At 43.2% G+C, this 22117-nt stretch overlaps 1 protein-coding gene across 1 annotated transcript in view; it reads left to right on the forward strand.

Annotated features, from left to right (window-relative positions):
- The first annotated feature begins 2354 nt into the window (after nt 1-2354).
- Nucleotides 2355-22117, forward strand: part of SLC9A9 (solute carrier family 9 member A9) — a 902549-nt gene continuing 882786 nt past the window's right edge. The window contains exon 1 of the mRNA XM_040428049.1: nt 2355-2648. Within this exon, the coding sequence (XP_040283983.1) occupies nt 2471-2648 (178 nt within the window). The 5' untranslated portion in view covers nt 2355-2470. The remainder of the gene's footprint in view (nt 2649-22117) is intronic.

The raw sequence follows: 22117 nt of genomic DNA on the forward strand, positions 1-22117 counted from the left end.
CCTTGTGGCCCCCATACACTATAATGTTTCCTTGTGGCCCCCATACACTATAATGACTCCTTGTGGCCCCCAAACAGTATAATGTCTCCTTGTGGCCCCCATACAGTATAATGTCTCCTTGTGGCTCCATACAGTATAATTTCTCCTTGTGGCCCCCATACAGTATAATGTCTCCTTGTGGCTCCATACAGTATAATTTCTCCTTGTGGCCCCCATACAGTATAATGTCTCCTTGTGGCCCCCATACACTATAATGTCTCCTTGTGGCTCCATACAGTATAATGTCTCCTTAATACAATTATTGTGGGAATATTTCTTATATCGCGCCTCCCTGGCAGGAAAGAGGACTCAGGTCTCCTGCTCTAATTACCCAGAAAGGCAATAGGGCCGATCTGGGCCGTTTAACCCCTTAGATGCCACGGTTGCTATCGTTAGGTGGTTTAGGGGGAGAGAGCCCTGTCTCCCATTGGCACCCTGCAAATAACACAGCTGGATAGAAAGAAAAATAAAAAAGTAATGGGTCTTAGGATGTAGCAATGCAAAAACATTTTAAAAAAGGTGTTTTTTTTGCGCAAAAGTAGCAAAATGTAAAAAACAAAACAAAAAGTATATGTATTTGGTATGACTGTAATCATACTGACCAAGGGAGTAAAGTTATCATGCTATTTATGCCTAAAAAATTAATGCTGCACAATTCATAACTTAAAGGGGTTGTCCGGGATCAAATTTTTTTTTTTTAGTATACTCACTATTAAGGCTAGTTTCACACTTGCGGCAGGACGGATCCGACATGCTGTTTAGCATGTCGGATCCGTCCTGTGGCTGTTCGCCGTGCCCCCGCTCCGTCCCCATTGACTATAATGGGGATGGGGGCAGAGCTCCGGCGCAGCACGGCGGTGCACGGAGAAAGCCGCCGGACTAAAAAACCTGACATGCAGTAATTTTAGTCCGGCGGCCTTAAGCCGTGCACCGCCGTGCTGCGCCGGAGCTCCGCCCCCATCCCCATTATAGTCAATGGGGACGGAGCGGCGGCCCGGGGGCACGGCGAAACAGCCGCAGGACGGATCCGACATGGTGAACAGCCTGTCGGATCCGTCCTGCCGCAAGTGTGAAAATACCCTAACAGCTGAATCAAGGTCCCCCCATGTGTTTTTAGAAATTTTAGCCATTTCTACATGGCTCCGCGCATTGTTTACATCTATGTTTATTTCAGCCTAACTTCCTGCCGCACTACGGTTCCCAGCACAGCGCGGCATCACGTGGTTTCCCGCCTCCTGACGCACATTGCCACCTCCTCCGTGTACTAATTGCTTATTCCTACAGCCTGCCGCCCCATTTGCCCATATTACTGGAGGCGTTTACTGTGCTAAGTAGCATAGTGCTCTGCCTCCCTCCTTCATAATAAAGCGCCCTGCCCGGTGACGTCACCGGACCAGAGGGGCGTGGTTTAGCGCGGTGGGTTGCCACCTTGTTTCCGCCCATCCTGGCGCTTTGAATAATTCATGTGGCTGAGGGTGACGTCACCGGGCTCCCTGCGAAGTGGAAGAAGAGGCTTCGCTTGGCAGAAAGGGACCCGGTACGTCACCGAGTCTTTGAAACACAGCACTTCCGGCTGAGAATTGGAGTTTTGAAAACTGGGCATTAGAAATGTCGGGTAAAGGTAGGACAGGCACGAATGTAACATTTAGGGCATTGTTGAACACATACTCCTATCTTCCCAATCCCGGACAACCCCTTTAAGTACTCAGTGGCAGTATTGCTGTCGTTATGTGTAGCCCAAAAAATGGCGCCATTAATAATTTCAACTTGTGCAGCAACAAACAACCCCTCATACGACTGCAGCGACGGAAAAATAAAAATGTTATAGCTCTTGGAACGCAATGATTAAAAAAATAGAAAAAAAAAATATAATAATAAAAAATTGCTTGACCACTAAGGGGTTAATAGATAGGCAGATGAGGTGACCATGATCTGGAGGAGGTGACATAATGACAGAGGAGAAGGTGCTATTATTTATCAGCCAGGGGCAGGAGAGGAGCGGCTGCTGACAAGAATACATCTCCCCATAGAGATATCCTCGAAGTCTGACCCGACCACCCTGGGCACATGCGACCACCCTGGCAAACATGGCGATGCCTCTGAGCTTCACAGGGAGTCCTATGTCCGTCGCTGTCGGTGCCCATTACATAACCCAGTTTGCCAGGTAACCATCACCTTGGCACTATCTACCTCGCATCATCAGCATATGTGGGCGTTGTAGTCCTCAGGCTGGCAACGCTCCCATACCAAGCGTCGGCTGAAAGCTGGCTGGAAACTACATCTCCCAGCATGCACAGCGCCGTGGAGGAGCGTCCCAGTCATTGAGCAAGCCGCCCGGGTAGCCCCTCCTCGGTGCCGCTATGTGACACTGACATGTCTTACGGGCTCTTGGCAAAGTAGTGCTGGCCTTTGGCGAGTGAAGCGTGCGGCCATGGTGGGGGGCATCAAGACGCCGAGGTCCTCCCGGGCACTGGAGTTCTTCCAGCATCAGGGGGCTCTGGAGCTGCTCGTCTTCAACTTTCTGCTCATCCTGACCATCCTGACCATCTGGCTCTTTAAGAACCGTCGCTTCAGGTTCCTGCACGAGACGGGCGGGGCCATGGTGTATGGTGAGTGGTCTGTACCCAGAGGTGGGCATGGGCACAGCGTCTGCAGACGTGCAGGAAGGAGGACAACTCTCAGCACACTGGCATGATGGGAGTTGTAGGTGCCCTGCACCTTGGGGACCACAAGATGGAATGAGACTAGAGCTATCTGGTGGCAGGAGCAGTGACTAATGGTTACATGGCCATGTGGGGCACTCTTATAGGGGCACTCTACCTCCGTGATCCAGAGCATTTCATCCTGCCTTTTGTACTGGGCACAATGATGGCTGCAGATGCCACATGGTGGCCATAAACACGTTTATCATGTAGAGAAAGTCAATACAAACCACTCACTAATGTATTGTGATTATCCATATTGCCTCCTTTGCTGGCTGGAGTCATTTTTCCATCACATTATACACTGCTCGTTTTCATGCTGAGTGATCACCCTACAATCCATCAGCAGTGGCCGTGCTTGAACACTATAGGGAAGGAAGCCAATCTCTCTGATGGCCAGGACTGTGGGAGCGCACATAGGCAGGTGCTTTTTCTGAATACAAGGCACTTACTAATGTATTGTGATTGTCCATGTTGCCTCCTTTGCTGGCTGGATTTATATTTCCATCACATTATACACGAACTGTGTGTAACCATGGATACGAACTGTATCCATGGTTACGACCACCCTGCGATCCATCAGCGGTGGTCGTGCTTACACACTATAAGAAAAAGCACCCACCTATGTGCGCTCCCACAGTCTGGCCATCAGAGAGATCGGCTTCCTTCCCTATAGTGTTCAAGCACGGCCACTGCTGATGGATTACAGGGTGGTCTGTAACCATGGAAACGAGCAGTGTATAATGTGATGGAAAAATGAATCCAGCCAGCGAAGGGGGCAACATGGACAATAACAATACATTAGTAAGTTTGTCTACATAATAAATGCTATTTGCTGAAGTGAGACAACCCCTTTAAGAGCTAAACCCTCCCAAACCAATTTATTAAAAATTCATTACTAGATGTTATATATAACTGGCCTTGCTTTCTTTCCATCCAAAGTGTCAGGTAGCTGCAGACAAGCTGCTGAATATAAATATTTCATGTCCGAAAGTCTTTATATACAGTATATCTATCTATTATCTATCTATTATCTAATCTCCCCCATATCTATCTATTATCTATCTATCTATCCTATCTATCTATCTATCTATCTATCTATCTATCTATCTATAATCTATCTATTATCTAATCTCCCCCATATCTATCTATCTATCTATCTATCTATCTATCTATCTATCCATATCTATCTATCTATCTATCTATCTATCTCATATCTATCTATCTATCTATCTATCTATCTATCTATCTATCTATCTATCTATTATCTATAATCTATCTATCTATCTATCTATCTATCTATCTATCTATCTATCTATCTATCTATCTATCTATTATCTCTCTATCTAATCTATCTGTCTCATCTCTCTATCTATACATTTTTTTTCTTTTCTTTCCCTGAATGAACTGTCAGAGTAGAATCTTATGAGGAAGTGCCTGACATGCACTGATAAGGCTACACCCAGCACCGCCACTCATCAGCTGTCTGCGGCCTCTTCACAGCATGCCAAGCACAGCGCAGTACATGGTATAGTGGCTGTGCTTGGTACTGCAGCCCAGGCTAATTCACTTAAATGGGACTGAGCAGCATATGGACCATGTGACCCATAAACATGACATCACTGGCCCAGGAAGAGGAAGTGGCACTCGCCAGAGCGCTGTGGCCCATTCCAACAGCTGATCAGTGGGGGTGTCAGAACCTCCCCATAAGATGTTGTTGACTTTTCCTGTGGATAGGTCATTAAAACTTGAATCCTGGAAAACCCCTTATCTGTACTTTCCTAACAGCACGTAAACGCTCAGAGCTATATTCTTGAGAGTGTTTCTGAGCTGTCAGGAGTTCAGAGATAAGGACTACAGATCCAGGTGACAGAGTCAGCGTGAAGCAGAGATCCTGACTGTCTGCAAATGCACCAAACTGAAAGCTGAAGAAGAAAAACTGCTGAACATCTTTATTAAAGACTAGTTAAAAATATGATTTTTAGCCCAAAATAAGTAGAAGGCAATAATAACAGTGTCCATAGCCTTTAATGAAAACTGCAAATTTCTGATGTGCTCATAATCTGACTCTTTGTAACTGATGACATATCCTCTGGTGCGTGTGCATCATGTGCCCTATCTGTGAGTGGTGCATGTGCCATGAGTATCCTATGTGTGAGTGATACATGTGCCATGGGTATCCTGTGTGAGTGGTGCATGTGCCATGGGTATCCTGTGTGAGTGGTGCATGTGCCATGTGTATCCTGTGTGAGTGGTACATGTGCCATGGGTATCCTGTGTGAGTGGTGCATGTGCCATGGGTATCCTGTGTGAGTGGTGCATGTGCTATGGGTATCCTGTGTGAGTGGTGCATGTGCCATGAATATCCTATGTGTGAGTGGTACATGTGCCAAGGACAACTCTCAGCACACTGGCATGATGTGAGTGGTACATGTGCCATGAGTATCCTAAGTGTGAGTGGTGTATGTACATCATGTGCCCTATGTGTGAGTGGTACATGTGCCATGAGTATCCTACGTGTGAGTGGTGCATGTGCCATGAGTGTCCTATGTGTGAGTGGTGCATGTGCCATGAGTATCCTATGTGTGAGTGGTGCATGTGCCATGAGTATCCTATGTGTGAGTGGTGTATGTACATCATGTGCCCTATGTGTGAGTGGTGCATGTGCCATGTGTATCCTGTGTGAGTGGTGCATGTGCCATGAGTATCCTATGTGTGAGTGGTGCATGTGCCATGAGTATCCTATGTGTGAGTGGTGCATGTGCCATGAATATCCTGTGTGAGTGGTGCATCTTCCATATGTATCCTATGTGTGAGTTGTACATGTGCCTTGAATATCCTATGTGTGAGTATCCTTTTTGTGAGTGGTTTATGTACATCATGTGCCCTATGTGTGAGTGGTGCATGTGCCATGTGTATCCTGTGTGAGTGGTGCATGTCCCATGAGTATCCTATGTGTGAGTGATACATGTGCCATGAGTATCCTATGTGTGAGTAGTGTACAGTACAGACCAAAAGTTTGGAAACACCTTCTCATTCAAAGAGTTTTCTTTATTTTCATGACTATGAAGGCATCAAAACTATGAATTAACACATGTGGAATTATATACATAACAAACAAGTGTGAAACAACTGAAAATATGTCATATTCTAGGTTCTTCAAAGTAGCCACCTTTTGCTTTGCTTACTGCTTTGCACACTCTTGGCATTCTCTTGATAAGCTTCAAGAGGTAGTCACCTGAAATGGTCTTCCAACAGTCTTGAAGGAGTTCCCAGAGATGCTTAGCACTTGTTGGCCCTTTTGCCTTCACTCTGCGGTCCAGCTCACCCCAAACCATCTCGATTGGGTTCAGGTCCGGTGACTGTGGAGGCCAGGTCATCTGGCGCAGCACCCCATCACTCTCCTTCATGGTCAAATAGCCCTTACTTTCAAAGTTTTCCCAATTTTTCGGCTGACTGACTGACCTTTATTTTTTACAGTAATGATGGCCACTCGTTTTTCTTTACTTAGCTGCTTTTTTCTTGCCATAATACAAATTCTAACAGTCTATTCAGTAGGACTATCAGCTGTGTATCCACCTGACTTCTCCTCAACGCAACTGATGGTCCCAACCCCATTTATAAGGCAAGAAATCCCACTTATTAAACCTGACAGGGCACACCTGTGAAGTGAAGACCATTTCAGGGGACTACCTCTTGAAGCTCATCAAGAGAATGCCAAGAGTGTGCAAAGCAGTAATCAAAGCAAAAGGTGGCTACTTTGAAGAACCTAGAATATGACATATTTTCAGTTGTTTCACACTTGTTTGTTATGTATATAATTCCACATGTGTTAATTCATAGTTTTGATGCCTTCAGTGTGAATCTACAATTTTCATAGTCATGAAAATAAAGAAAACTCTTTGAATGAGAAGGTGTGTCCAAACTTTTGGTCTGTACTGTATGTGCCATGAATATCCTGTGTGATAAATGATCATTCCATTTAATGAAGATTTATTCAGAACCTTTATCACTCATGTGAAAAAGTAATTGCCCCCCCCCTTCCCCCTTAAACCTAATAACTGGTTGTGCCACCCTTGACATTTGGCATCACTGATGAGCTATGAGTCTTTTACATTGTGGTGGAGGGATTTTGACCACTCTTCCTTGTAGAATTGCTTTAGTTCAGCTACATCGGAGGGGCTTTCAGCATCAGCTGCCTGTTTAAGTTCTTGCCTCAGGATCTCAATGGAATTCAAGTCAGGATTTTGACATTGGCCAATCCAAAACTTTTATTCATTTTTAGCCATACAAAGGTGGACTTATTTCCATGCTTGGGGTCATTGTCTTGCTGCATAACCCAACTGTGTTTGAGCTTTAGGTCTCGAATTGATGGGAGGACATTCTCTTTCAGCATATTCTGAGAGAAAGCACCATTCATACTTCCATCAGTTGTGGCAAGTTGTCCATGTCCTGCAGAAGCAAAGCGGCCCAGCCCATTATCCTACCACCATCACATTTTACTCATGTTCTTATGGTGGAACGTGATGTTAATTTTACGCCAGACGTAAACTGAACCATGTCTTCCAAAAAGTTCCATACTTGACTCATCAGTCAACAGAATATTAGCCCAAAAGACTTAGGGGTCTAGATATTTTGGCAAGGGCAGCACAATCCTTTTTGTTTTTTTTTTGTCAGCAGTGGTTTGCGCCTCTCCTTTGGATGCAATTTGTACCCAGTGTCTTTTTTAGAGTTAATTGCTCACAGTGCGGATTTGTATACAGAAAATCCACTTAAAAATCACATAAATATTTACTATTTATTGTGGTTTTGTGCATTTTTATTGCAGTTTTAGGTGCTGATTTTCAGTTTATTTTAACAACTCCATTGAAGTATGTGGGAAACCACTATACATAAGCTGCGGATCTTAAAATCTACACTGCAGGTCAATTTCTGTTCTTGCAAACCTCTGGGACCCTATCTCCAGAACGGGCACTTGAAAGTGAAGTAGAACGCACCGTGCATTTGTGGTGCGCTCTCTATTCATTTCTATAGGAGTTCCGAAAATATCCGAAGGAGCGTGCTCCATTCACTCCAATGCTCGGCTATTTTTGACAGTCCAATAGAAATGAATGGAAGGTGGTCGCACATGCGTGGCTGTTCTAACTTAGAAAAAAAACACAATGCAACAGCACTCTGCAAACCAAATAAAGTACAATAATACCATAGTAATAGAAAATATTCTGGTGCGAATGCTACGCTTATTTTGTAAAATTTAGATTCTTGGCAAATACATTTTGGCGAACCTAACACTTGTGGCCCGTTGCTAATGGCGATCCCCTGCATACAGTGGAGGATGCCCGCAGCGGACCAGAAGTACCACAATAAACATCCTACACAAGATAGCAATTATGTGGATGTGATAACCAATAAAACAATATAATAATAGCATATACAGGTGCACTCTGCGGTCTTACTAAACCCTCAAATTGATGTTAAAATTGAGAGATTAGACAACATATCCTACTGTGGAGGACATGTCTGAGCCCGAGCACCGAGCCAAGGTTTCTAAAGTAGCTCGGATCCTAACACTCACCTACCTGAGCCGTATGGGCAATACCAGTGGCCATTGGGCGAATTACAGGAGCGTGAGGTCCGACTCACAGACAACTTACCAGTTACCTCCAGCATGTAGCCATGCTTGCAATGGGAAGAGGGTGGAGTCTGTGAATCCCACAGAAGACTGGCTGATATGGCCCAGGCCTCGCAGGTGCACCTAAATGTAACCTGCGGATGGAGTTCATACACCTCCAGACATCCATATCAGCCAGTCTTGAGTGGGACTCGCAGACTCCTCCCTCCTCCCATTGCTAGCATGGCTACATGCTGGAGGTAACTGGTAAGTTGTCTGTGAGTCGGACCTCACGCTCGTGTAATTCGCCCACTGGTCCCTGGTATTGCCCATACGGCACAGGTAGGTGAGTGTTAGGACCCGAGCTACTTGAGAAACCTTGGCGCGGTGCTCGGGCTCAGACATGTCCTCCACAGTTGGATATGTTGGCTAATCTCTCAATTTTACATCAGTTTGAGGGTTTAGGAAGACCGCAGAGTGCACCTGTCTTTGCTATTATTATATTGGCTGGAAGTTGCCTTTAATAATGCTTATTTTGTGATATTTTTATTAGGCTGGCTTTGTCATTTTGCTTTGTGGAAGCACATTGTATTAATATAACTTTAGACTGTATGCATCGAAGGATTCACTTCCTGCTAGGTATTTCTTCACCGCTGTCAGCAATGACTAATAGGCCTCATGAATTATTGAAGCATATACAGCAGTATGTGTCCTATACATCTACTATACATTCACTGCAAGAATCTCATCGGCCGGTTTAGTGTGAAAAAAATACTGATTTCCTTCTCAGTACACTCTTTCTGTGCAATTTGCAGGAAATGCAAAGTTTTAGCTGGCCTGATATTTCACGTGGCGTTCTGACTTCTGCTGTTTCCTTTCACACTGTAGGCTCAGAAACTAATGTCTCCCTTTGCATTTTTGTATGGCAGTTCCTTGTTTTTCATCCAAATTCCTCCACCCAAACAACAAAAGGGGGATCGTTTTACTATGACAGACTCCTGCAGCAGCAACATCGGCGTAGTGGCTGAGAGAAACCCTGGGGATCATTTACAAATATTTTTACCTCATCTTTTGGAATAAAAATAGTCGCAAGGCCCCTTTTTGACCAGCCATGTGACAAATTCGGTTGCATCGCCAGTGTCAAAAAGTTTTCAACAGTTGGGCAGAATGGGAGCGTGACGGGAACGGGACTTTGGCCCGGTCAAATTTACTAAGGGTCCATTCACACGACCGTATGTCATATGGCGGAACGGATGCGGACCCATTCATTTCAATGGGGCTGCCAAAGATGCGGAAAGCACACCGTGTGCTGTCCGCATCCGTAGTTCCGTTCTGAGACCCCGCAAAAATATACAGCATGTCCTATTCTTGTTCGAAATCGCAGACAAGAATAGGCATTTTCTATATAGTGCCGGCCATGTGTGGTCCGCAAAATGCAGAACGCACACGGACGGTATCCGTGTTTTGCGGATCCGCAATTTGCAGACCGCAAAACACTTTTGGTCGTGTGAATGTAGCCTTACATGCACTCCTGGAAACGCCATACAAGTTGGCGAAAAACGACACTAGCCAACCAGGCGCACAGCTGCCTTAGATTAGGCATAAATTAGCTTGTGGGGTGAAAACGTGGGTCTTTGTAAATGTGCCCCGCTGTCCATTCTGTAGGAGCAGAGTTATTATTGGCAGCAAGGTCTCTGAGATGGCACCTGGGCATTCATGATGGACAATCAGTGCAGTGTCTGCAGGTTGGTACCAGTAATGGTTCCTTGGTTAAAATGGGTTGTCCTACAAAGATTTAAACTTTTCACCTATCCACAGAATAGGTGATAGTGTCTGAGTGGTGGTTGTCCGGAGGACCTATTGCTCCCCATTCCCACCCCACCCATATGAATGGAGTGGTGATCGCATGTGTACAGGGAGTGCAGAATTATTAGGCAAGTTGTATTTTTGAGGATTAATTTTATTATTGAACAACAACCATGTTCTCAATGAACCCAAAAAACTCATTAAAATTAAAGCTGAATATTTTTGGAAGTAGTTTTTAGTTTGTTTTTAGTTTTAGCTATTTTAGGGGGATATCTGTGTGTGCAGGTGACTATTACTGTGCATAATTATTAGGCAACTTAACAAAAAACAAATATATACCCATTTCAATTATTTATTTTTACCAGTGAAAGCAATATAACATCTCAACATTCACAAATATACATTTCTGACATTCAAAAACAAAACAAAAACAAATCAGTGACCAATATAGCCACCTTTCTTTGCAAGGACACTCAAAAGCCTGCCATCCATGGATTCTGTCAGTGTTTTGATCTGTTCACCATCAACATTGCGTGCAGCAGCAACCACAGCCTCCCAGACACTGTTCAGAGAGGTGTACTGTTTTCCCTCCTTGTAAATCTCACATTTGATGATGGACCACAGGTTCTCAATGGGGTTCAGATCAGGTGAACAAGGAGGCCATGTCATTAGATTTTCTTCTTTTATACCCTTTCTTGCCAGCCACGCTGTGGAGTACTTGGACGCGTGTGATGGAGCATTGTCCTGCATGAAAATCATGTTTTTCTTGAAGGATGCAGACTTCTTCCTGTACCACTGCTTGAAGAAGGTGTCTTCCAGAAACTGGCAGTAGGACTGGGAGTTGAGCTTGACTCCATCCTCAACCCGAAAAGGCCCCACAAGCTCATCTTTGATGATACCAGCCCAAACCAGTACTCCACCTCCACCTTGCTGGCGTCTGAGTCGGACTGGAGCTCTCTGCCCTTTACCAATCCAGCCACGGGCCCATCCATCTGGCCCATCAAGACTCACTCTCATTTCATCAGTCCATAAAACCTTAGAAAAATCAGTCTTGAGATATTTCTTGGCCCAGTCTTGACGTTTCAGCTTGTGTGTCTTGTTCAGTGGTGGTCGTCTTTCAGCCTTTCTTACCTTGGCCATGTCTCTGAGTATTGCACACCTTGTGCTTTTGGGCACTCCAGTGATGTTGCAGCTCTGAAATATGACCAAACTGGTGGCAAGTGGCATCTTGGCAGCTGCACGCTTGACTTTTCTCAGTTCATGGGCAGTTATTTTGCGCCTTGGTTTTTCCACACGCTTCTTGCGACCCTGTTGACTATTTTGAATGAAACGCTTGATTGTTCGATGATCACGCTACAGAAGCTTTGCAATTTTAAGAGTGCTGCATCCCTCTGCAAGATATCTCACTATTTTTGACTTTTCTGTGCCTGTCAAGTCCTTCTTTTGACCCATTTTGCCAAAGGAAAGGAAGTTGCCTAATAATTATGCACACCTAATATAGGGTGTTGATGTCATTAGACCACACCCCTTCTCATTACAGAGATGCACATCACCTAATATGCTTAATTGGTAGTAGGCTTTCGAGCCTATACAGCTTGGAGTAAGACAACATGCATAAAGAGGATGATGTGGTCAAAATACTCATTTGCCTAATAATTCTGCACTCCCTGTATGCTGCTCCTCCAGTTATCTCTATGGGACGGCATTCAGATTCCTATTGGAAGTAGAGCGTTTATCAGTCTTTTTGTAGTGCAGCTGCATTCCCTAGCTATGTGAAAGGCCTCGTACTAAAAGCTGAGAACAGCAGGTAAAAGAAAAGATATAGGGGAAGCTTTATCAAACTGGTGTAAAGGAAAACTGCTTTAGGCTACTTTCACACCAGTGTTTTTGCTGGATCCGGCAGGGTTCAACAAAAACGCTTCCGTTACTGATAATATAACCGTCTGCATCCGTTATGAACGGATCCGGTTGTATTATCTTTAACATACCCAAGACGGATCTGTCATGAACACCATTGAAAGTCAATGGGGGATGGATCCGTTTTCTATTGTGTCAGATTGTGTCAGAGAAAACGGATCCGTCCCCATTGACTTGCATTGTGGGTCATGATGGATCCATCTCGCTCCGCATCCCAGGACGGAAAGCAAACCGCAGCATGCTGCAGTTTTCTTTCTGGTAAGAGAACAGAACCAAATGCATCATGGATCATTCCGTTCTACTCAGTTACGTTTTGTCCCCAATGACAATGAATGGGGACAAAACTGAAGCGTTTTTTTCTGGTATTGAGACGCTAGGACGGATCTCAATACTGGAAAATATTAACGCTAGTGTGAAAGTAGCCTTAGTTGCTTTTTGCAGCCAATCAGATTCCACTTTTCATTTTCCAAAAGAGCTCTGAGAAATGAAAGGTGGAATCTGATAGGCTTCAAAGAGCAACTAAGCCAGTTTTCCTTTACACCAGCTTTGAATTATCCTACCCACTGTACATGGCACACACTGAAATCCATGCGTTGGATTCTTCAATGAGAAATGTTCTCTTTGTCGTTGATCTCTTCTGTGGCTAATAGATTAAGCCCTAAATGGGAGCCTCCCTTATCATGTACAGTACATCCTTCTTATGGTACGACCACAAAGTGGTCAGGTTTCTGCATGCAGTTTTGGAAGCTAAAACCAGGACTTAATTTAAAAAAATGGAGACATCCTATCACTCCTTTATATTTTCTCTACTTTTAAGATCCAATCCTACTGCATGCAGAAACTTGACCGTTTGGTGGTATCCTGTGGGTGGGTGGATCCTCAAAGCCATATTCCAACTTGTGCAGGCTGAACTGGAGCGTAAGGTGTAAGGGATTATGCGTCCTTCACCATATGCCTTCCAAAAGGAGGGATTGATGTTCCTGAAGCAAATCCATAGGTTATGCTTACCTGGAGTACTTTTGGATTGGTGATGTAGCAGTAGCAAAAATAGTCTAGTAACAGGGGATTTTTCTGCAAAGGGGACAGGACGACTGCACTGTATTAGGAAGAGGATGAATGGGGCCATTTATTGTGATATTTTGAGCAACAACCTCCTTCCCTCAGTCAGCGCATTGAAGATGGGTCGTGGCTGGGTCTTCCAACATGACAACGACCTGACAGTCTCCAGACCTAAATCCAATAGAACATCTTTGGAGGGAGCTGAAACTCCGTGTTGCTCAGCGACAGCCCCGAAACCTGACAGATCTAGAGGGGATCCTTGTGGAGGAGTGGGCCAAAATCCCTGTTGCAGTGTGTGCAAACCTGGTCAAGAACTACAGGAAACGTTTGACCCTTGTAATTGCAAACAAAGTGTCAAGGGACGCCGAGGCACTCGCTCTCCTCAGCACTGTCGGCGTCCCTTTGCTGTACAGGAGAGAGGACGCGCACAGCGTCCTCATCTCCTAGGTAACAGGGGCGGGACGGACCGGCCGCGCACGTCTCCTCCGCGCGGCCGGCGTCCTGAGTTCCCCCAGTAACCAGGGGAAGTCTGAGCACCGAGCTGGACACTCGGTGCTCGGCTGTTCTCCCTGGTGCAGGTCATGTGGCGCTGGCCACGTCACATGACCTCAGCCTGCCAGTATTTAACAGGCAGCCTGCTGGCCACAGGTTGCCTGTTAATTAGGTTTAGGTCTGGCGTTTGTTTTGTTCCTGCATACTCACCTGATCCTGTGTTCCCTGACGATCCTCTGCCTGCTCCTCCTGTACTGCGCATCTCTCCTGGTATTCTGACCCCGGCTTCCACCTGACGATTCTTTGCGGACTCCTGTTGTACTTCGTCTCTCTTCTGGTATTTGACCTCGGCTTTTCCTGACTATTCTCTGCTTATCCCTCTGTACTGCATTGTCCTCTTGGTATTGACCCGGTCCGTTCACGTTCCATTATTTGTCTTGTCTGTCCTTCCCGCACGAATCCTAAGTTAGGGACTGCCTCCCAGTTGTCCCCTGTCATCAGGACTCGTGAAGCAAGTAGGCAGAGCCAGGGGTGAGGGTGGAGCGCAGTGGTCACTATCCTCCCCCCTGTGTGTGTGTGTGTACGTGACCGTTACACAAAGGCTTCTGTACCAAATATTAACACTGATTTTCTCAGGTGTTCAAATCCTTATGTTCAGCAGTGCAAGAAAATCATAAAATGTGAATTCCTGAATTTTTATTTTATTCTGTCTCTCAGAGTGGGAATTCACCTACAATGTGAATTTCAGACCCCTCCATGATTGTGGGAGAACTTGCAAAATCGCAGGGTGTTCAAATACTTCTGTTCCCCACTGTAGTGCCACCAGCTGTTTTCTCTTTTTCTAATTTCTTTGTCCTGCTCACTGAGATGGAAGCACATGCTCAGTTCTATCCTTCAACTGCAGAAAGGACCCCCCCCACCCGAGAAAGGACACACCCACTGATCTGTCATCTTGAAATAAAACCAGCAGAGCAATTGCAGCAATGAATAAGGAGAACTCTGGATCCATGTGAGGTACAGGGCTGGTTTTGTATTTGTTAGAAAGAGACGATCGTGTACTATATGATATTGGATTTTCATTTTTTAATGAATCGTGAGATAAGCTCATTAAGGTGTGTACACATGTGCGTGCGTGCACTGCTTCCATCATGACTGGGTCACATCGTGGTAAATTATTAGCCTCCATTTTCTCATCCTGCTGCATGGATCTTTGAAAGCGCAGTAGATTCTGAACTAATCCTAGACGTCTTCACGAATTCAGCACATGGACTAAATGGAAGCTGAACTCTACGGGGACGAGTTACATTTCTGTATGACCTATATTAGCAAATTGTAGACGTCTGTGCATTTTCCGTCTAATAGCCCTGGGTTATTAAACTCTAGACGTCTCAGGAGGCTCCATAAAGAGCCTGCGAGGCTTGGAAGACTCTGAGTATATTGACTGGCGGCATCTGTTCTGATGGGACATGTTCATCACAGTAACAGGCAGTTATGTGAAGTCCTGATATCCTGGAGGTCATGTATAGCACAGTATCCTGACCATATGACACGGGAATAAAAATGACCCAGTTTGTATAAAGGAATTGGGGGACATGAGATGTCAGCCATTTCTGGCAGTTATATATCATATACAGTGATCCCTAAAAGTTAAAGTAATTAATATTACATAGAAACTGGTCTAGAAAAGCCACTGTAACCTGAAAATAGTGTCATCTGCGGCCATCAGTGAGTGATGTGTCAGACCATAGCAGTCATTTATGGTGGTAGATCTAGCCTTTGTCATCCTGACCAAGAACTGAGGGATTTCTATTTTGTTATTCATGATAATTTCTAATATTCTGATGAACTCTCTTTATACAGTATATGGTCTTATGTGTTTTTCTGAGAAGCAGAGAGAGCTCCTCTATATCTGATACCAGTAAATGGTGTGACAAGGGCACGCTTCCTGGAGAATGGAGGCTAACGCTTTCCTCTGTGATAACACGAGTACTGTCATGTGTTCAGTCTGTGAGTTATGACCTTCTCCAGTAATTTATGATTTTTCTATCTTTTTCTTACATATCATTATTTATATAGGACAACGTACCTTCCTTGTCAGTAAGCTGTCCATTATACTGCATGTTAAAAAGATCTATGTACTGTGCATTCAGAAAGTCTTCAGGCTCTTCACTTTTTCACATTTTGTTATGTTGCGGCTTTGTGCTAAAATAAAAAATAAAAAAATCATGTTCTCCCCATCAGTCTGCATCAGGACCCCATAATGAGAAAGTGAAGACAGAAGTTTAGAAATGTTTTCAAATTTATTAGAAGCAAAAAAGTAAAATTTTGTATGGACATACCGTAAGTATTCAGACCCTTTGCTATGACACTTAAAATCTGTGTCCTCTCATTTCTCTTGATCTTCTGAGCTGAGAGACAGGAATGTGTGGCCACAGATCTGGAGAAGTGGACAAAAAATGTCTGCTGCACTGAAAGTTTCCAAGAGCGCAGTGGCCTCCATAATTCTTTAATAGAAGACGTTTGGAACAACAGGACCATTCCAAGAGCTGGCCACCCTTCTAAGTAAGTGGGGGACAAGGGCCTTGGTAAGAAAGATGACCAAGAACCCAATGGTTACTCTTGTATATTGGTCGAGAGGCTCAACCAACACGTATCCACAAATTTAGGTGTACTCTCCTATGGCAACACCCTTGCCAGTAAATAATTCTAAAAAGCGGAATAGAGAGTTTGGAGGGCACTCATATATCTGATATTAATATGAAAATATACTACATATCTAAAAAGGTATTTTATTGAAAAAGAAGCATCTATATAACACAAATAAAAATTCTTTACAGTTATGATGTCTATGGTCGTCGTTCTTCCTCTACATAACAATCACTGGTTATCGGTATTTGGTAAGTTTTAAGGAGAATAGGATAAATTGTTACATTACCGATCCTTATATGTATCCGAGGAAGCTCTAAATTTGGAGCATAGGTAGACCGCGGCACCTTTGATGTCTGTATAGGTTGTGCTGGCCTCGGCGTTCCATGTGGCGTCCCACGTGTTCTCGAGATGCCGACCCTTTCAGCTCTCCACTGCCGATCACTCAGAGTGTCAAGGTGCTCCTATTCACCATGGGTAAATGTAATTACATTAAATCTAGTGTGTTTTAATGGTACCAATCTTGAATGTACTGTCTGCCTCTCAAGACCAGATGCGTTTCGGAGCCTCATGCTGTTTATATTACCCATTTTTTCTTTTTTGGTTGTTGATATCTTTTATTTAGCCCTTTATTTCATTTCTATAGCCTGCAGATGTGTAATTTGTTCTATTTTTCACATTTTTAAAGTTTTTATAGGCGATAAGCCCCGTCCCTATGTTCTTCTTTTCTCTTTCAACTAACGCCTATGAAAATTTGAAAAATAGAACAAATTACAAAATTTCAGTCTATATAAATGAAAGAAAGGGCTAAATAAAACATATGAACAACCACAAAAGAAAATATGGGTAATTTAAACAGGATATAATTAGTGGCATATCTATATCACACACTGTGTATTTAGTGTATAGGTACAATGACATGATACCGTCTATATTTATTTATTTCATGCACTTATATAGCGCTACTATATTCCGCAGCGCTTTACAGACATTATCATCCAACTGTCCCCAATGGGGCTCACAATCTAAGGTCCCTATCAGTATGTCTTTGGAGTGGGAGGAAACCTATATTGTCTTTCCATATGAAATCGAAAAGTAGACATTTATTCAATCGATGAGTATGTCTGAAGATGACTGATTATTGCTATTTAAGCCAAATTACTACTGTTAACAATTTGTATCTAAGATAATATGAGGGTAATACATCTATTTATGGAATTTGGACAATTATTATATTTTGCAATCAAATATACATGTTAAAATGAAAAAACGCATCAGAAACGCATTCAAAACGCAGTTGCGTTTTTTGGACTATATACAGATTGCTTATGAATAAGTTTTCAGGTGACATAAGTCCTTAATCAGAACAATATGTGACCCTCTACAAGGAGAAATTATAAGAGGAGATGAAGATATCAGTAACTTGGACCTGATCCATTCAATATATTGGTATTGATTTTGATAAACTGACAAGCACCTCCTTCTTGATTGATGAACTACCTTTAAAAGGATCCATTGCAGCATAGTACTGTCTACCACTGATGAAGGAACACAAGGTTTGGAACGCATCTGGTCTTGAGAGGCAGACAGTAAGATTGGTACCATTAAAACACGCTGGATTTAATGTAATTACATTTACCCATGGTGAATAGGAGCGCCTTGACACTGAGTGATCGGCAGCGGAGAGCTGAAAGGGCCGGCATCTCGAGAACACGTGGGCCAGCACAACCAATACAGACATCAAAGGTGCCGCGGTCTACCTATGCTCCAAATATAGAGCTTCCTCGGATACATACAGTCGTGGCCAAAAGTTTTGAGAATGACACAAATATTAGTTTTCACAAAGTTTGCTGCTAAACTGCTTTTAGATCTTTGTTTCAGTTGTTTCTGTGATGTAGTGAAATATAATTACACACACTTCATACGTTTCAAAGGCTTTTATCGACAATTACATGACATTTATGCAAAGAGTCAGTATTTGCAGTGTTGGCCCTTCTTTTTCAGGACCTCTGCAATTCGACTGGGCATGCTCTCAATCAACTTCTGGGCCAATTCCTGACTGATAGCAACCCATTCTTTCATAATCACTTCTTGGAGTTTGTCAGAATTAGTGGGTTTTTGTTTGTCCACCCGCCTCTTGAGGATTGACCACAAGTTCTCAATGGGATTAAGATCTGGGGAGTTTCCAGGCCATGGACCCAAAATGTCAACGTTTTGGTCCCCGAGCCACTTAGTTATCACTTTTGCCTTATGGCACGGTGCTCCATCGTGCTGGAAAATGCATTGTTCTTCACCAAACTGTTGTTGGATTGTTGGAAGAAGTTGCTGTTGGAGGGTGTTTTGGTACCATTCTTTATTCATGGCTGTGTTTTTGGGCAAAATTGTGAGTGAGCCCACTCCCTTGGATGAGAAGCAACCCCACACATGAATGGTCTCAGGATGCTTTACTGTTGGCATGACACAGTACTGATGGTAGCGCTCACCTTTTCTTCTCCAGACAAGCCTTTTTCCAGATGCCCCAAACAATAGGAAAGAGGCTTCATCGGAGAATATGACTTTGCCCCAGTCCTCAGCAGTCCATTCACCATACTTTCTGCAGAAGATCAATCTGTCCCTGATGTTTTTTTTGGAGAGAAGTGGCTTCTTTGCTGCCCTTCTTGACACCAGGCCATCTTCCAAAAGTCTTCGCCTCACTGTGCGTGCAGATGCGCTCACACCTGCCTGCTGCCATTCCTGAGCAAGCTCTGCACTGGTGGCACTCCGATCCTACAGCTGAATCCTCTTTAGGAGATGATCCTAGTGCTTACTGGACTTTCTTGGACACCCTGAAGCCTTCTTAACAAGAATTGAACCTCTTTTCTTGAAGTTCTTGATGATCCTATAAATTGTTGATTGAGGTGCAATCTTAGTAGCCACAATATCCTTGCCTGTGAAGCCATTTTTATGCAACGCAATGATGGCTGCACGCGTTTCTTTGCAAGTCACCATGGTTAACAATGGAAGAACAATGATTTCAAACATCACCCTCCTTTTAACATGTCAAGTCTGCCATTTTAACCCAATCAGCCTGACATAATGATCTTCAGCCTTGTGCTCGTCAACATTCTCACCTGAGTTAACAAGACGATTACTGAAAAGATCTCAGCAGGTCCTTTAATGACAGCAATGAAATGCAGTGGAAAGTTTTTTTTGGGATTAAGTTAATTTTCATGGCAAAGAAGGACTATGCAATTCATCTGATCACTCTTAATAACATTCTGGAGTATATGCAAATTGTTATTATAAAAACTTAAGCAGACACTTTTCCAATTTCCAATATTTATGTAATTCTCAAAACTTTTGGCCACGACTGTATATGGATCGGTAATGTAACAATTTATCTTATTCTCCTTAACACTTACCAAATACCGATAACCAGTGATTGTTTATGTAGAGGAAGAACCACGACCATAGACATCATGCCTGTAAAGAATTTTTGTGCACATTTGAAACAGACTCCAAAGAAAGCACTAAATATATATAAAAATGCATCATTTACACTGGTATAATAAGTAACTCTGAATAATCAATTCATTTGTGTTAAGATCCACATAAGGACATTGATACTAACTATAATGTGAGTTACCTATATGGAATACGTCGAACAACACTGCTGAATATTACTGGGTGGACCCAGCTGTATATTTGATGTAACATATATAAACGGTCCGAAAACAAAGAGGTTGATTCCAGCTTTTAACGTATAAAAATGTGTTCTTTATTCGGCTTGCATAGTTTAAGATCCAACAAATATCACATGGAGAGACACAAAGTGATTGTGACGCGTTTCGGGCTGTGGTATTGAGCCCTTCTTCAAGACAATACATAGTGTGCTAAAAAACAGGTACTTATATACAACACAGGAGGGTTCCTCCTCCTTCTCTAATTGGATGGAGGTTGCGTCCCAGGCCCAGGTGTTCCAGGATTAGGAGATCCTCCCAGGAACATGTGGGCGGGGAAGCAGTAAATCAGTGTTATACATTCAAAATCACATACTGATGAATTACATATACTGCAAGGTTAAATCATGTTTCCTGTTCAAACCCTTCGGTATACAAGTTTCCAAAATGAACATCCAATATGTTTCTCTACTTAGAAGCTTTTGTTTCCGATCACCTCCTCTGATAGGTGCGGAAACAACCTCCACCCCCTGTACAGAAAACGCAGAGATATCACCCTTGTGAACAGTGGCAAAATGCATGGTTGCCGCTGAGACATTGCTTCATGCAGGTGATCAGAGGTGAGAGCTGCTACAACTTATCCATATATAACCGGTGTAACATAATACTGCCATACCTCATCTATATCCTTATAATCATTGACGTAATTAATACTATAGTGGACTTTATTATGCCAACATGCACTTGAATAATAAGGATATGGAGTGATGCATGACTGTCGCTGATGGTCTTTTATGCTGCTTTACGTGGTTTTACTTTGACTTTTATTATTATAAGAGATTCTTTTATTTTATTTGTGTTATATAGATGCTGCTTTTTAATAAAATACCTTTTTAGATATGTAGTATATTTCCATATTTTTTTTTATAATTCTTTTTATTTGAGAACAAGGCATGAAAAATACAGAACATATTAAATATCCATACATGTACATAGTAAACACAAGATGGGAAATATTAGCATGCCCTTATTCACCTTTTCAAAACGTAACATAACTCAAAAAGAGAAAAAACATCCCTCCCTCCCCCCCAACAAACGAGATCTTATCGATGAAGTCTTGCGTCTCTGCTCTGCATTTCAGGTTCCACATGTGATTTTTCTCAAATTTTAGTATTGGGCCATCTCTCCATTCCTATATTTCCAATTTTCCCAATTTCCCTCCTAGTTGTGCTTCTAGGTACCAAGTGGTTTGAGTGAAGGGGGACATCAGTTCCCTAATTTCTCCCTCTGACAATATAGATTCAATGAATTTTCTCAATTTTTTGATGAACTTGCTAATTTCTCTTTCTTTGTATTTTTCCATTTCTATCCTCTCCATATGGAGCACTTGTTTCATGGTCCCTACCACTTCATCCCACGATGGGGGCGTAGTTTGTAACCAATGTTTTAGAATGGATTTTTTTACTGACATGAGTAGTATATGTATGCCCTTTTCAGCTACCCCTGGTCCCTCTGCATCTGTTTGTACCCTGGGTATATAGTGAAAGATGCATTGTTCTGGTTTAAGTAGCACCTTCACTCCCCAGACTGTCAAAATGTAATTCACTGCTTGCGACCAAATTGACTTTAGGTTTGGGCAGTCCCACAGGCTATGTAAGAGTCCTGCTCTTGAGAGGGAACATTTGGGGCACTGTCTTAGATAGTGGGCCGGGGCATCCTTGTAGGATAGGTTAAATGCATAAGTCGCTCTGTGCATAATCCTGAACTGGGTCTCTCGCCATTGTTCATTATGCAGGGCTTTTCTTACAAATTCGTAACCATCCCTCATCTGCTTAGTTAGGTTTGGGACACCAAGTTCCTCCTCCCAGGGAGAGAAAGTGTTAGCGACTAAATTAATAGTTTCAGTGTTATGAAGTCTACGGTATATGTCTGACAGAGGTAACATAGATTTATCAGCACCCAAGAGAGCCTCAAACCATGTTATATAAGGAAGGAATCCCAGCAGTTGTGTCTTGAAGCGAATAAAGTATATTTTTATTCCATAAACAGAAATAGTCCTATGACCAGGACGCGTTTCGGCGAATGTGCCTTCATCAACAAATACATCCAAAAGTGATTTTAACAAGCTATATATACTATAATCACCACCCACAGGAACAGCAGGTCCATCCCATAAAGGGAGTGAC

This window comes from Bufo bufo, chromosome 4 (genome assembly GCF_905171765.1).
Source record: "Bufo bufo chromosome 4, aBufBuf1.1, whole genome shotgun sequence".
Taxonomy (NCBI): Eukaryota; Metazoa; Chordata; class Amphibia; order Anura; family Bufonidae; genus Bufo; species Bufo bufo.